This window comes from Girardinichthys multiradiatus, chromosome 1 (genome assembly GCF_021462225.1).
Source record: "Girardinichthys multiradiatus isolate DD_20200921_A chromosome 1, DD_fGirMul_XY1, whole genome shotgun sequence".
NCBI classification, from domain to species: Eukaryota; Metazoa; Chordata; class Actinopteri; order Cyprinodontiformes; family Goodeidae; genus Girardinichthys; species Girardinichthys multiradiatus.
In genome coordinates, this window is record NC_061794.1 from 48,517,423 (window position 1) to 48,529,907 (window position 12,485).

At 44.8% G+C, this 12,485-nt stretch overlaps 1 protein-coding gene across 3 annotated transcripts in view; it reads right to left on the bottom strand.

The window, feature by feature from the left end:
* The window catches only part of ccdc120a (coiled-coil domain containing 120a), a 44,710-nt gene that overhangs the window by 23,251 nt on the left and 8,974 nt on the right, over window positions 1–12,485 (bottom strand). Inside the window, exons 1-10 of one of the 3 annotated variants that reach the window (XM_047377100.1) lie at window positions 5,976–9,570; window positions 5,591–5,723; window positions 5,397–5,506; window positions 5,217–5,281; window positions 4,988–5,115; window positions 4,762–4,875; window positions 4,042–4,183; window positions 3,899–3,955; window positions 1,212–1,311; window positions 257–1,008 (exon numbers count right to left, since the gene is read on the bottom strand). In XM_047377100.1, the coding sequence (XP_047233056.1) occupies window positions 257–1,008; window positions 1,212–1,311; window positions 3,899–3,955; window positions 4,042–4,183; window positions 4,762–4,875; window positions 4,988–5,115; window positions 5,217–5,281; window positions 5,397–5,446 (1,408 nt within the window). In that variant the 5' untranslated portion in view covers window positions 5,447–5,506; window positions 5,591–5,723; window positions 5,976–9,570. Of the gene's footprint in view, window positions 1–256; window positions 1,009–1,211; window positions 1,312–3,898; window positions 3,956–4,041; window positions 4,184–4,761; window positions 4,876–4,987; window positions 5,116–5,216; window positions 5,282–5,396; window positions 5,507–5,590; window positions 5,724–5,975; window positions 9,571–12,485 lie in introns of those variants that run through there. The other 2 variants (XM_047377092.1, XM_047377110.1) reach the window with 2 other exon arrangements.

Genomic DNA, 12,485 nt, shown 5'->3' on the forward strand with positions numbered 1-12,485 from the left:
CTATACAGACCCATTTGTTCACATCCTACTCCAGTCAGATCCATGTGGTCCTGGTCCATTCAGACCTTGCTCTTCTGACCAGGTTGAAGTTAGACCCGTTTGTTTTGTTTCAAGTCCGACTGAACCAAATCAGAAGCTTGTTCTGATTGAACTCTTGGTCAGACCTGTCTGTTCTGATCATGGACCAGTCATATCTGTTTGTTCTGGTTCTGGTCCAATGACAACCATCTGTTCTGATTCTGGATTAGTCACTTACCTTCTAGGGCGAGGGCCTTATGGAGGCTCCTGGTGGCCTCCTCCAGCTGGGAGTCCTGTTGGAGGGGCAGCTGAGGAGGGCGTGGGGGCAAGAGATGGGGGTGGGGGTCAGGCTGAATGGTGGGTGGAGCCTGATGGGTGACGTCAGCCTGGTTCTGTTTCACTGGCAGGAACGGGCCGCAGGACTTGGTGCGAGTGACGGTAACTCTGCGCTGATCACCATGGTGACTTCGGTAGGTGGGTGGGGCTCCTGGGGGCTGCTGAGTGGAGCATCCCTTATGGAGGGGCTGGTGCTGTGAAATGTCTGGCTGTCTGCTAGGTTGAGACGGCTGGCGCTGCAACTGGCGCTGTTTTTCCCACACATAGTCCAACAGAACTTCACTGTACCCTCGTCCTCTCCCTCCTCCTGGACCCGTCCCGCCTCCTCTACCTCCCCCCTCAGAGACTCCAGTATTATTTCTGGTTCGTCTGTCAGTGAGCGTTTCAGAGCTCCAGAACAATCCGGCGGCATTCGTTCCCCGTGACACAGTTGAACCATTCACCCACACTGCGCCCTGCTGGACGCCGCCCTCTTCCTCTGGGGGAGTGATGTGGTTTAAGAGGCTGTCCGAACCGTTACTTTGACGAGACGTCTTGCATCCTCCCTCCCTCCCAGCATCAGAAGAGGAGGAGGAGTCCTGAGAGCGGGGTGGAGGAGGGGGAGGATGGGAGGGGGGGGGAGCGGGGGGCTTGTTGGTCTCACGGTGTTCAGTCCTAAAAGGTTCAGAGAACAGGTTATGAGAAAAGGTACTGTGCTGTTGAAAAAACGTTTTTTCTGTTCTGTAAACCCCAAAGACACCAAACACACATCTAAGTGTTTACAGCCAGTCTAACTGGTTAAACTTGTTTATCTGGTTTACCTGGTTTAGGGTTTTCCTGTCAGGAGCACCAGAGGTGATGATGGAGGTCCAACATACCTGCTGAGCACTGATTTCTTCTTGGTTTTGCTCTGGTTGAAAACCTCCACAGGAGATCCAGCAGAAATCAGTAGAGGGGGACACTGAGACCCACTGTTGTCTACCACACAGACAGAAATGTTCCACATCAACACTGAATCCTGTCAGGATTTTACATCAAAGTATTTGAGCTCATTTGATCTACAGTGAAGAACAAACAGAACATTTGGTAGAGACGGGTTTATCACAAGGCTCATTGTTGGTACACCTGTCTGTCCACACTGCGCCTGCATGTCTGTCCCGACTATGTACTGTAATGGAAATTTTTAGTGCCTTGCTTGATTTGCTCCTTGATACTCTACAGGAATTGACAAAAGTATTAGAATCCCTCAATGTTGTTCCATTCTTCTCTTACAGGGGTTGGACAATGAAAGTGAAACACCTGTCATTTTAGTGTGGGAGGTTTCATGGCTAAATTGGACCAGCCTGGTAACCAGTCTTCATTGATTGCACATTGCACCAGTAAGAGCAGAGTGTGAAGGTTCAATTAGCAGGGTAAGAGCACAGTTTTACTCAAAATATTGAAATGCACACAACATTATGGGTGACATACCAGAGTTCAAAAGAGGACAAATTGTTGGTGCACGTCTTGCTGGCGCATCTGTGACCAAGACAGCAAGTCTTTGTGATGTATCAAGAGCCACGGTATCCATGGTAATGTCAGCATACCACCAAGAAGGACGAACCACATCCAACAGGATTAACTGTGGACGCAAGAGGAAGCTGTCTGAAAGGGATGTTCGGGTGCTAACCCAGATTGTATCCAAAAAACATAAAACCACGGCTGCCCAAATCACTGCAGAATTAAATATTCACCTCAACTCTCCTGTTTCCACCAGAACTGTCCATCAGGAGCTCCACAGGGTCAATATACACGGCCGGGCTGCTATAGCCAAACCTTTGGTCACTCATGCCAATGCCAAACGTCAGTTTCAATGGTGCAAGGAGTGCAAATCTTGGGCTGTGGACAATGTGAAACATGTATTGTTCTCTGATGAGTCCACCTTTACTGTTTTCCCCACATCCAGGAGAGTTACGGTGTGGAGAAGCCCCAAAGAAGCGTACCACCCAGACTGTTGCATGACCAGAGTGAAGCATGGGGGTGGATCAGTGATGGTTTGGGCTGCTATATTATGGCATTCCCTTGGCCCAATACTTGTGCTAGATGGGCGCATCACTGTCAAGGACTACCGAACCATTCTTGAGGACCACGTGCATCCAATGGTTCAAACATTGTATCCTGAAGGCGGTGCCGTGTATCAGGATGACAATGCACCAATACACACAGCAAGACTGGTGAAAGATTGGTTTGATGAACATGAAAGTGAAGTTGAACATCTCCCATGGCCTGCACAGTCACCAGATCTAAATATTATTGAGCCACTTTGGGGTGTTTTAGAGGAGCGAGTCAGGAAACGTTTTCCTCCACCAGTATCACGTAGTGACCTGGCCACTATCCTGCAAGAAGAGTGGTTTAAAATCCCTCTGACCACTGTGCAGGACTTGTATATGTCATTCCCAAGATGAATTGACGCTGTATTGGCCGCAAAAGGAGGCCCTACACCATACTAATAAATTATTGTGGTCTAAAACCAGGTGTTTCAGTTTCATTGTCCAACCCCTGTTTTTAGCCTTAGAGTAATGGTTTCTCAGCCTTCTCCTTGCAGCTGTGTGAGATAATATGTATGCCACACTGTTAAGATTATGTCTGGGACCTTGTCTTTCTGGGTCTCATGAGAGTTACCTTGAAAACTGTTGTAGCTTATAAGGAGAATATTTACTTTGTCTGGTCAGAATGATTTGGCAGCACTACTGAGCTCATCTCCAATGCTGTAAAAAATCCTTCTCTCTTGCAAGATTAAAATAAAGCTGATTCTAAGTGACAATCATCGGTCTCTGTCTTGGTAAAAAACTAATTTTTCTACAACAGTACATCTCTGCTCCATATCTGTCTCTGTTGCTGAGTTATAGGCCACACCCCTTTGATTCTGTGATTCCAGCTGTGGGTTCTGAAAGCACTCAGTCTGTCATCTTTGGGTTCTTCTGTCTGACGAGAATAATAGAATGCTCTGCAGTCCATAACTGTGTGTTTATGGTGGAACAGGGGTCTGAAAGGGCAGTGTTTCTTCTGCAGCACATCTTCACCCTCAGTTAGTTGCAGAAGAAGGTGCAGGGTCTTTGGAGAACATCCTGTTTAACACTGCTAACAAAGAAAACTCACCATGAAGATCCTGGAAACAAGTCCTGACACATCTTGAATCATATGTGAAAACTGCTCTGGACCTTCCTAGGTCTGCCTACTGGCCCCATGTATAGGTGCATGTGGCAACACTTTGACCTGGCTTTGTGGAGGTACAGGGAGGACCATGTGCCTTCAGCAACATTCAGCCATCTTTACTGACAGCTGCTGAGTGCATCTGCTGCATGTCTGCTGGTTCCCTGTCAGGATTGTGGACGTTCCTAAAGTTCCCTCTATTGTCACCTCTGCAAAGTGACATCACACCATCGAGCTGCTTTAGAGTCTGATCCATTTGGATCCTGATGTTTGCAGAAGATCAGATGCTGACAGGACTTTTGTTCTCCTGACTGAAAGCAGAACACCCCGCCCCCACTCTGTGTGTGTGTGTGTGTGTGTGTGTGTGTGCTACCGTTGTCGTATCCTGTTGAGTCTGACGCTGAGCTGCTTTCTGATCGCACTGTATCATCTGGAAAAACACAGAACCTCTGCTTCAGGATAAAGGCAGGAAGAGGTTGCTTCCCTTCCAGAAACAATGGCAGATGTGTGTGCTACCTGTGTGGCAGCCTCTGTGCACAGTCCTCTTGCCATGATGAGTGTGTATCTGAGTGTGTGTGCCGTTTTCAGAATCGGTGTGTTTCCTCAGAGCTGCACTGAATAAAGTTTTTTTGGGTTTGGACCGCTGACAGTCTTCATCCTGCTCACACAAAGTAAGAAAAAACAGTTTCAGGGGACCAACTGGGGAGCAGCTTTAAATCAGAACCTGATCACATCTATAAACAGATCCCTGGATCCACTTTATAGGGCAGTAAACTGGCTTATGGGCCAATTTCTGGGCTGGTTCTGCTGTAGGTTCTACAGTGATGTGTCCTGATTAGTTAGAAAGGAAAAACTGGCTGCAGGACCATGAGCCCCAAACACTGATTGGATGCGTTTCTGCAGTTTCCACCCTTCACTGCTGAGTTCCGATAGCTCTGGATCAGGACAACAGAAACTTAACCTACAGATTTATTAACATCGACTTCATAATCAGATGTGATGTTCCTAAACCATCTGGACCACCTGGTGTCACTTCCAGCTGATTCTTTCTAATGAAACGTTTTCATCACAACAAACTACGACCTCCAGCTCTGATCCGTGTCAGACGTCATACGTGTTAACTGAACACATGCCATCACACACAGTATCTCAGTGTTTGAACATCCAAGTGAAGCTGGTCTACAGTTGTCCCACTGTCCCATCACCACCTGAACGCACCGACACACAGCAGCTCACCTCCACTCGACACTTCCTGTTTCCCTGACGGGATGTCCCACCTCGTCTACGAATGCAGGGCAGCTTCTCCCCTGCCTCCAGCGGGAAGTCGCTGGGCACTGCACCTGTCAGCTCCTGACCAATCAGAGCGCAGCACACACACCTCATGTTATAGTACATCATAAAAACCTGCGGCAGCACATGACTGGACCAATCACATTTTATTTTCTGCTATGACATCACTCACCGCCTCCTGAAGACAGATCCGCCTCAGCTCAGCCAATCGTGTGGTCAGCAGTGCCTGCAGGCTCCGCCTCCTTTCCTGCAGCTCAGCCATTCGCTCTTTTTGTTTCCTGTTTGGACAGGTGAAGGGCTCTGCAGACAGGGGAGACACAAGTAAGGAGAAGGTGAGGGACCGGTGAGACAAGGGCGAGAGAGGAGAAACACAAGTGGGTGTTAGGAATAACCTTACTTACTATTATTTCTAGATGAACTTTCACACACAGACCAGAATGATGAAGTATGAATGCTAATGTTTTCACTATACAGGTGAGACACAAGTGATAAAGAGGTGAGGGAAGAGTGAGACACAATTAAGGAAAGTGAGCAACAGGTGAGACAGACAGGTTTTATTATGACTGACTGTTCTCTCTCACCAGGTGCTATAATTAGTTGACCTTTGACCTCCATGGCATGTACTTCCCATGTGATCCCACCTCCTCCCTCCTTGTCAATCCTGTTCACCTGTCTAGAGACTCTGGCTCACCTGTTGAGACACCAACACCAGATCAACAACACTGGTTCCAAAGGAACCCGAATGCTTGCTGGAAAATCTTCAGGTGTTTCCCACCTTCTGACAGAGTTCATAGAATCTCCAGTAGTTCACCTGTGGCCATCCAACAGGCTGAAGCACAGCCACAGGTGAGAAACTCAGTTAGCTGCAGCAGCTCCCATTGTGGCCTCTAGGGGCTCAAGGAATTAACCTGAAAGAAACCACAGAAGAAGAGGAGTCAGACTTTGGAAATATCAGACTTTTTACAGTTTTAGGGGACAAACTGTAGCAGAACATGATGTTCTTGCTGACATTTAACATTAACACACAAGAAAAACTGCATCTGGTATTCAGAGGAGGATCCAGAAACCTTGTTCTTCATCATCAGAAACAAAGAGCTTCCTGTTCTTTAACATAATGAAGTCGGCGGCTTTCAGAGGAGAACCTGCAAGTTCAGACCTACCAGACAGCAGCTTCATCCCTCTCTGAGATGGTTGTTTATCTGTTAGAGCGCCTCCTGCTGGACAGACTGTTCTAGCTGAGCTCAGAAATCATGAAATTAAAACAAAACAACAAAACTTCCAACACAAAGAAAAATATCTTTATCTAGAAGCTGCTGATTCCCTCTGACACCGTCCCGTCTAGAAAACAACCAGAGAAGCATTCCTGTGTTGTCCGATGAGCACGGCGAGCTGGTTCTGCTGCTCCACAAACCGTCTGGGAACAGGAAGCTGGCAGCAGGAAACAGGAAGTAGGAAATGAGCGAGGAAGAAACAGGAAAAGAGCTGAGGGGTAGGAGAGGGAGACAGCTGGACTGGGAGCCGATGAACGAGTCAGAAACAGAATAAGAACCAAAATTCTGCTTGACTTTGAGGCTCCATAACATTAACAACCTGAACCTGGTTCTGAACTTATAAATCCACTATAAACCATCTAAGAACCTTCTGTATTTTCATCTTTTGTGTCTGTTCCAGCTCCAATGTTTGATCCATTTGGCTCTGGTTCTTGACGGTTCAGTTCCAGTTCTGTACAGTTTGGATCGGGATCTATACAATCAGCTCGGGTTCTGTACGGTTTGTCTGGTTTTCCTGCAGATTTCCAGCTCCTGGTCTAAAAGAGGAAATGCTGAGCTCAGCTTGTTCCTGACATTCTGAGTTCAGGATTTATTGTTCAAAAAGATTCAATTTTCCCCTGAATCTGGACATTCAACAGCGGAGCGGTTCTAAATGTTTTCCATAAAGACCATCAGAATCAGTATCAGAATCAGAAACAGGTGCCGATAACAGTTCTGCAGGATGATTCGGACTGTTTCCAAAGAAAGAGAGATCTGTGTAGATCCAAGACAACATAACATCAGGTTTATGTTGGAATTCAGTCTGATGTTGAATCCAAAAGTTCTGAGCTTCAGCTCTGATACAGAACCTAGAGAAACTAAAAAGCCTTGAGCTTCTGACTTGTTGTGATGTCACACTCTGTTATCACGGACATTAATCCACTTGAAAGCTCCGGAGTACCTGGCACTCATAACCCCAAAGAACCTAATCAGTCAGGATTTAGTCTTGAAATCAGAATCGGCTTCAGGGTCTGAAGCTGGAAGATTTCATCCTCATCTTTCTTGAATTTTCAGGGTTGATTGGAATATTTATTGAGAGGAAGTAACTGACAGGAACTCAGGAGGAAAATCTGAAGGGAACAACAAGGACACCTGCGAGGAACACGTGAGCAACATCAGAGAACTAGCATGGAAGCAGAACGATCTGGAAAACAGTCACTGAACAAACAGATGTATAAATACTGAGGAGGGTGATCAGTAGCAGGAAGTCCAGGTGAGTTCCTCCTGAATGCAGGCGGGGGAACTGAGGGAGGATGAAGAAAAAATGAACACATCTGGATCTGGGATCAGGAAAACTAAGTGAACTCAGGAAAAATGTAGATTCTAATAAACACAGAGGAAACAGAAAAATCTTAACGATTGACTACAGAACAGTGCGGATCAGGACCAGTCTGGGTTTATTTATAAGACCTGCAGACCCCTAGCGTCAGTTCTGCTCATTCACTGTATTTATCAGTTTCATGAACCAGAACAGGTCCAGACCATGCCTGTGTTTGTGGAATCAGCTCATCAGCTGAGGGGAAGCATGAAGCTGTTGTTTCCATGTGTGTCGAGGTTCATTGTCAGAGAGTTCCCCAAAGGTCCACTTTACACCTGGTGTTAAACCTGTCTGGTTCAGGTAAAAGACGACACTTTTAAGTATGATCGTTGACAGCTGGCAGTGAACCCGACCTGAACCAGATGAAATCAAAGCCAGGTTAACAGGTCAGCTGAAGTTTCTGTGAAATCTCTCGTAGTTTCACTCAGCTGAAGAGCAGCAGTAGAACAAATGAAACCATCTGTGATGTCACGGGTTTTAACTTTGCTCAGCAACCATCAGGAATGAAACAAAGATCCAGACTACAAACTTCCAGCTTTGTCTCCCAACCAGAACCAACACAGTACAGAGTACAGACTCCGGTTCATTTCCCAACATCACGGTTCTTTGGAGGCTGAGGTCCGAATGTTGCTTTCTTTGTCTCAGAGTTCCTTCTACTTTGTTCATTGATCTAAGGCTTCTACCAGCAACCATCCATGGACCACAGATGGAAATCCGCCTGTTGGATAATCTGGGATGTTTGCAGGATCTACCACATTCAGTAATGTGCGCTGTTCCTCCTTTAAAGACATAAAATGAAGAAAGTCCAGGCTGTGCATTAGCAGCTGGTGATCTCTGGAAGTTTATTATCTCAGGGGAACATGAATGTTATCAGCAGTTAATGATCTAATGAACTCAGATCACCCCAACAGTGTTCCTGATCTAAGGTGATCCCTCTTCCTGATGAAAAACTAATCTGGCCGCATCACACGCTGGCACTCTGAGGACCAACACATCTCCATCAAATTACCAGCTGCTCCCGCAGGTCCTGCTCCTGTTTTAAACTACAAGGCCATGATCCATAGTCCTAACTGGGTGGTTGTGGTTCTGATCCAGTTCCTGGTTCTGGGCAGAACTAACCTACATCTACCAGAGCTGACAGCATGTGGCAGCTAGCATCAATAATCAATCACTCTTTAGGAGTCTTTCACAGTGATTCTGCAGCTGTGATCAATTAAAGTCCATCAGCTGATTGGATTGTTGTGATCCTGGTTGGCCCTCTAGTGGTAAGGTGAGGTGATTACATGTCTTTAGTCTAGGACACCTGGAACACAAACAGGGACTGAAAGCAGATAATGTGAAAATTCACAGTAAGGTAAACCTGAATTTGTGGAAACTGGGTTTTCTGCTGCAAAAAGAAAGTTCAGTTGAGCTCTGAATAATCACCATAGTAACAAACTCTGTGAAGTAAACTTTGCGTAACTCTGCGTTTCCAACAGTGTGAGAAAAGTCTTTGAAGCGAAACATCAAACATACCAAAGAAGCATCAGAGATGCTTCACGGGATCTTAGTGAGGTGGCTCATCAGAGCTAGATGTTTTATATTAGACTAAACTCTGTCTCAGACCAGGATTACACATCTGGTTCCATCATTCTGCAGAGCTTCACGTGGATGTATAGGAACAATGAGGAGGAGAAAATGTGAAGAGATTTGAGATCTTTTCACAGCATCATTCTTCATGTAGGATAACTAACCTAAAAATGGCATCACAATGTGCTTCAGTTCACAGCTCAGGATCTTCTGTGGTGGAGACAGCAGACTAACGGAGGAGCAGCACAAAACATTGGGACATAATTATAAGATCATGTGTTTCTGCTCTTGAAAAGATCCTCTGAGCCGGCCTCACCTCCATGCTGAGTATCCGAAAATTATTGTTGTCCTGAGCAGCAGAACCAATGAATGGATTTTAGATCACAGCAGAACTAGTGTTCAGGCTGAGAACCCTTCAGAGTTCCTGTTTAGCCTGAGTGGTCCCAAACTCTGAGAAAGTCAGAGTTTGTTAATTGTGGAGATATATTATGTGTGTGCATTATTACTATGTTTATAACCAGTGTGGGAAATAAAATGTGTAACGTGTGTTAGTATAAGACATTGTGTGGCCTGCAGAAGTATTTCTCACAGGAGAGGTGAAGTGGAAAATTACTGAGAACTGCAGGAGTGTGTGAAAATTAGTGATAAGTGTTACTCCCTGCTTATATCAGTAGATACGGGATGCAGCTGTGGGACAATACCTGTCTAAATATGGTCAGCCGGAAAAGTGTGTACGTGACTATGTGTAGAAAATATTGTAAACAAGGGCGCTGCCCATTTCTTGTGTGTGTTTTAATAAAAGAAATGAGCCCAGTGAGAGGAGTAGAGAAATCTCGGTGTGTCCTGACCACATGAGTTCTCTCCCTGGGTCCAGGTATGAAAATTGAATACAACGGTGTCTGAGTGTGATTTATTCTAATGTGTTGTGAATTCCTCCAGGTTACGGTAAATAAACGAACGCGCAGAAGACCCCTTTAAAGGGGTACTTCAACATAAACCATCTTTCAAGAATAAGTCTTCATTGATCCAAACCATTCAGTCTCCTCCAGACCTGAATTCAGACTTTTCATTTGACTTTATACGGCATGAGAGTTGATTTATGGTTTAATTTTGTCAGTCATCAGTCAGTAATGTCTGCCACAGTGGGTCATGAGGAAGCTGGTGCCTATCTCCAGCAGTCTATGAGCAGGAGGCGGGGTCCACCCTGGACGGGTCGCCGGTCCTTCACAGGACAAACAACCAAGCGCACACTCATTCACACCTAAGGCCAATGTACAGAAACCAATTAACCATCATGGTTTTGGACTGTGAGAAGAAGCTGGAGTACCCGGAGAGAATCCATGCATGCACAGGGAGAACATGCAAACTCCATGCCGGGAGTCAAACCTAGGACCTTCTTGCTGCAGGGCAACAGTGCTACCAACTGCGTCACTGTGCAGCCGGTTTTATTTTGTCATGTTTTTAATTGTTTTTAACTTTGAACAGTTTTTGTAATTTGTTGTTTTGTGTGCACAACTTTGGCCAATGGCAGTTGCTTTTAAATGTGCAATATAAATAATTGTAACAAAATAAAGAAACTATCCAACTGCTTTCTGACACAGCCGTCATCCGGTTGGTCATGTCTGCTGAGATCAGCAACAGATGAAACTCTCTTCTTTGCACCGATCAGGTTCTTTATGGTGGATACCGATCTTTTCCTATGAGGTCAGGATCTTTGATAAAGGTAGGAGTTTAGTCCAACCATAAATAAAGGAACAAGATTATCTCCATTTATGCTTCAAAGCATGTCTCTAAGTTTAAAAAAATTTTATTTAGGAAACTAATAAAATGCACCAAAGACCATGTTGATGGTTTATTGCTTTAGAGGCTGAAAATAGCTCAAGTTCTCAGTTTATTGAATTTAATGGATTTGGGGAACATTTAGATTTATTTATATTTGATCTGCTGAACATCAATCAGAACCATTCAATGGAAAATTGATTCTGACCTGATTGCTTTGAGCCAAAAGAAGATATTTTAGATTTTAGTTTGAGATGAAACAGATTCTTATTAGTTTGTCTGGATTCCAAGTGTTGATTGTTTTTGGAAGATCGCTGAAACATTTTGGACCTTTTGAAATTATTTTTATCTGCAGTGATTATAGATTAAACCTTTATGAGGGAAGTTTACTTAATACTTTTAATTAACTTTATATGTTTTGGTTGACCGTCATGTTAGGGGAAACCACCTCCAACTTCTCTACGTGGACCAGCTAGGAAGTTCCTAGAAGTCTTTATATGACTGAGCTTTTCTGATTTTCCTACAACTAGAACCATCTTACAGTTAAGCCCCAGCTTACATCTGCCTGGGCGGCTCCAAAACTTCAACATTACTTCCAGTCAGAAGAAACATGTCTGTAAAATGAACAGATTACTGTAAACCCAACTCTGCCTGATAGAGGAATGAACTGAACACCTGAAGATGGAGGAACATGTGATGTCACTGATGGTTGAGAGTAGATGACGGAGTCTTTGTTGTTTGAGAATGTTTGCTTATTCTGGAAGATATTTTAACGCGACTAAGTCATGTTTTAATCAGTGTTTTATTCACTGGGGGGGTCAGCGCCTCTAAAGGTCCCCCTGCTCTGCTCTGATTGGCTGCTGCTCCTCATCATGTAAATCTGAATTATTTCTGATTCTGATTTTAATTCATGTTTGGGTTTGACTGTTTTCACAGCATCCACAAAACTAAACGTGGACCGGACCGATGACATGTCAGAATTGTTAAAAAGCACGTGATCCAAAGCAGGAAAATTACCCTAATGTGGGCAGTGCAACAGCTCTCCTCAAGTGAGAATCAGAACCGTGTCAGAACCAAACTGGTCCAGTAGGTAACCTCCCCCCTCAGGTCAGACTGTTATCTTCCCTCCCATCATCAAGTTACAGCACAACAGCTTCCCTCCGCTAGACTGTCAAAATAAAAGCCCTGCCCAGAAGTAGCCTCAGGTTGTAATGAGACTGATCTGCTGTTCAATCATTAAAAACAACAATCTGGCAGAAAGAAATCTGGAAGATGTGTTTAAGAAGATGAAACAAGGCGTTTTTAATGAAATAAAAATAAAAGTTTAACTTTCAGCTCAGTTTGAAATGGTCGGTTCAGCAGGACACAGACTTCTTGCCACAGCTCGCATTGATGTGCCATCCTGGATGAGCTGCACTACCTGAGCCACTTGTGTGGGTTGTAGAGTCCGTCTCATGCTACCACGAGTGTGAAAGCACCACCAACATTCAAAAGTGACCAAAACATCATCCAGAAAGCATCGGTACTGAGAAGTGGTCTGTGGTCCCCACCTGTAGAACCACTCCTTTATTGAGTGTCTTGATAATCACCAAAGATTTCCTCCTGTTGTCTTTTCCATTTGAACAACAAGATGTGAAATTGATTGTTAATCAGTGTTGCTTCCTAAGTGGACAGTTTGATTTGACAGAAGTTTG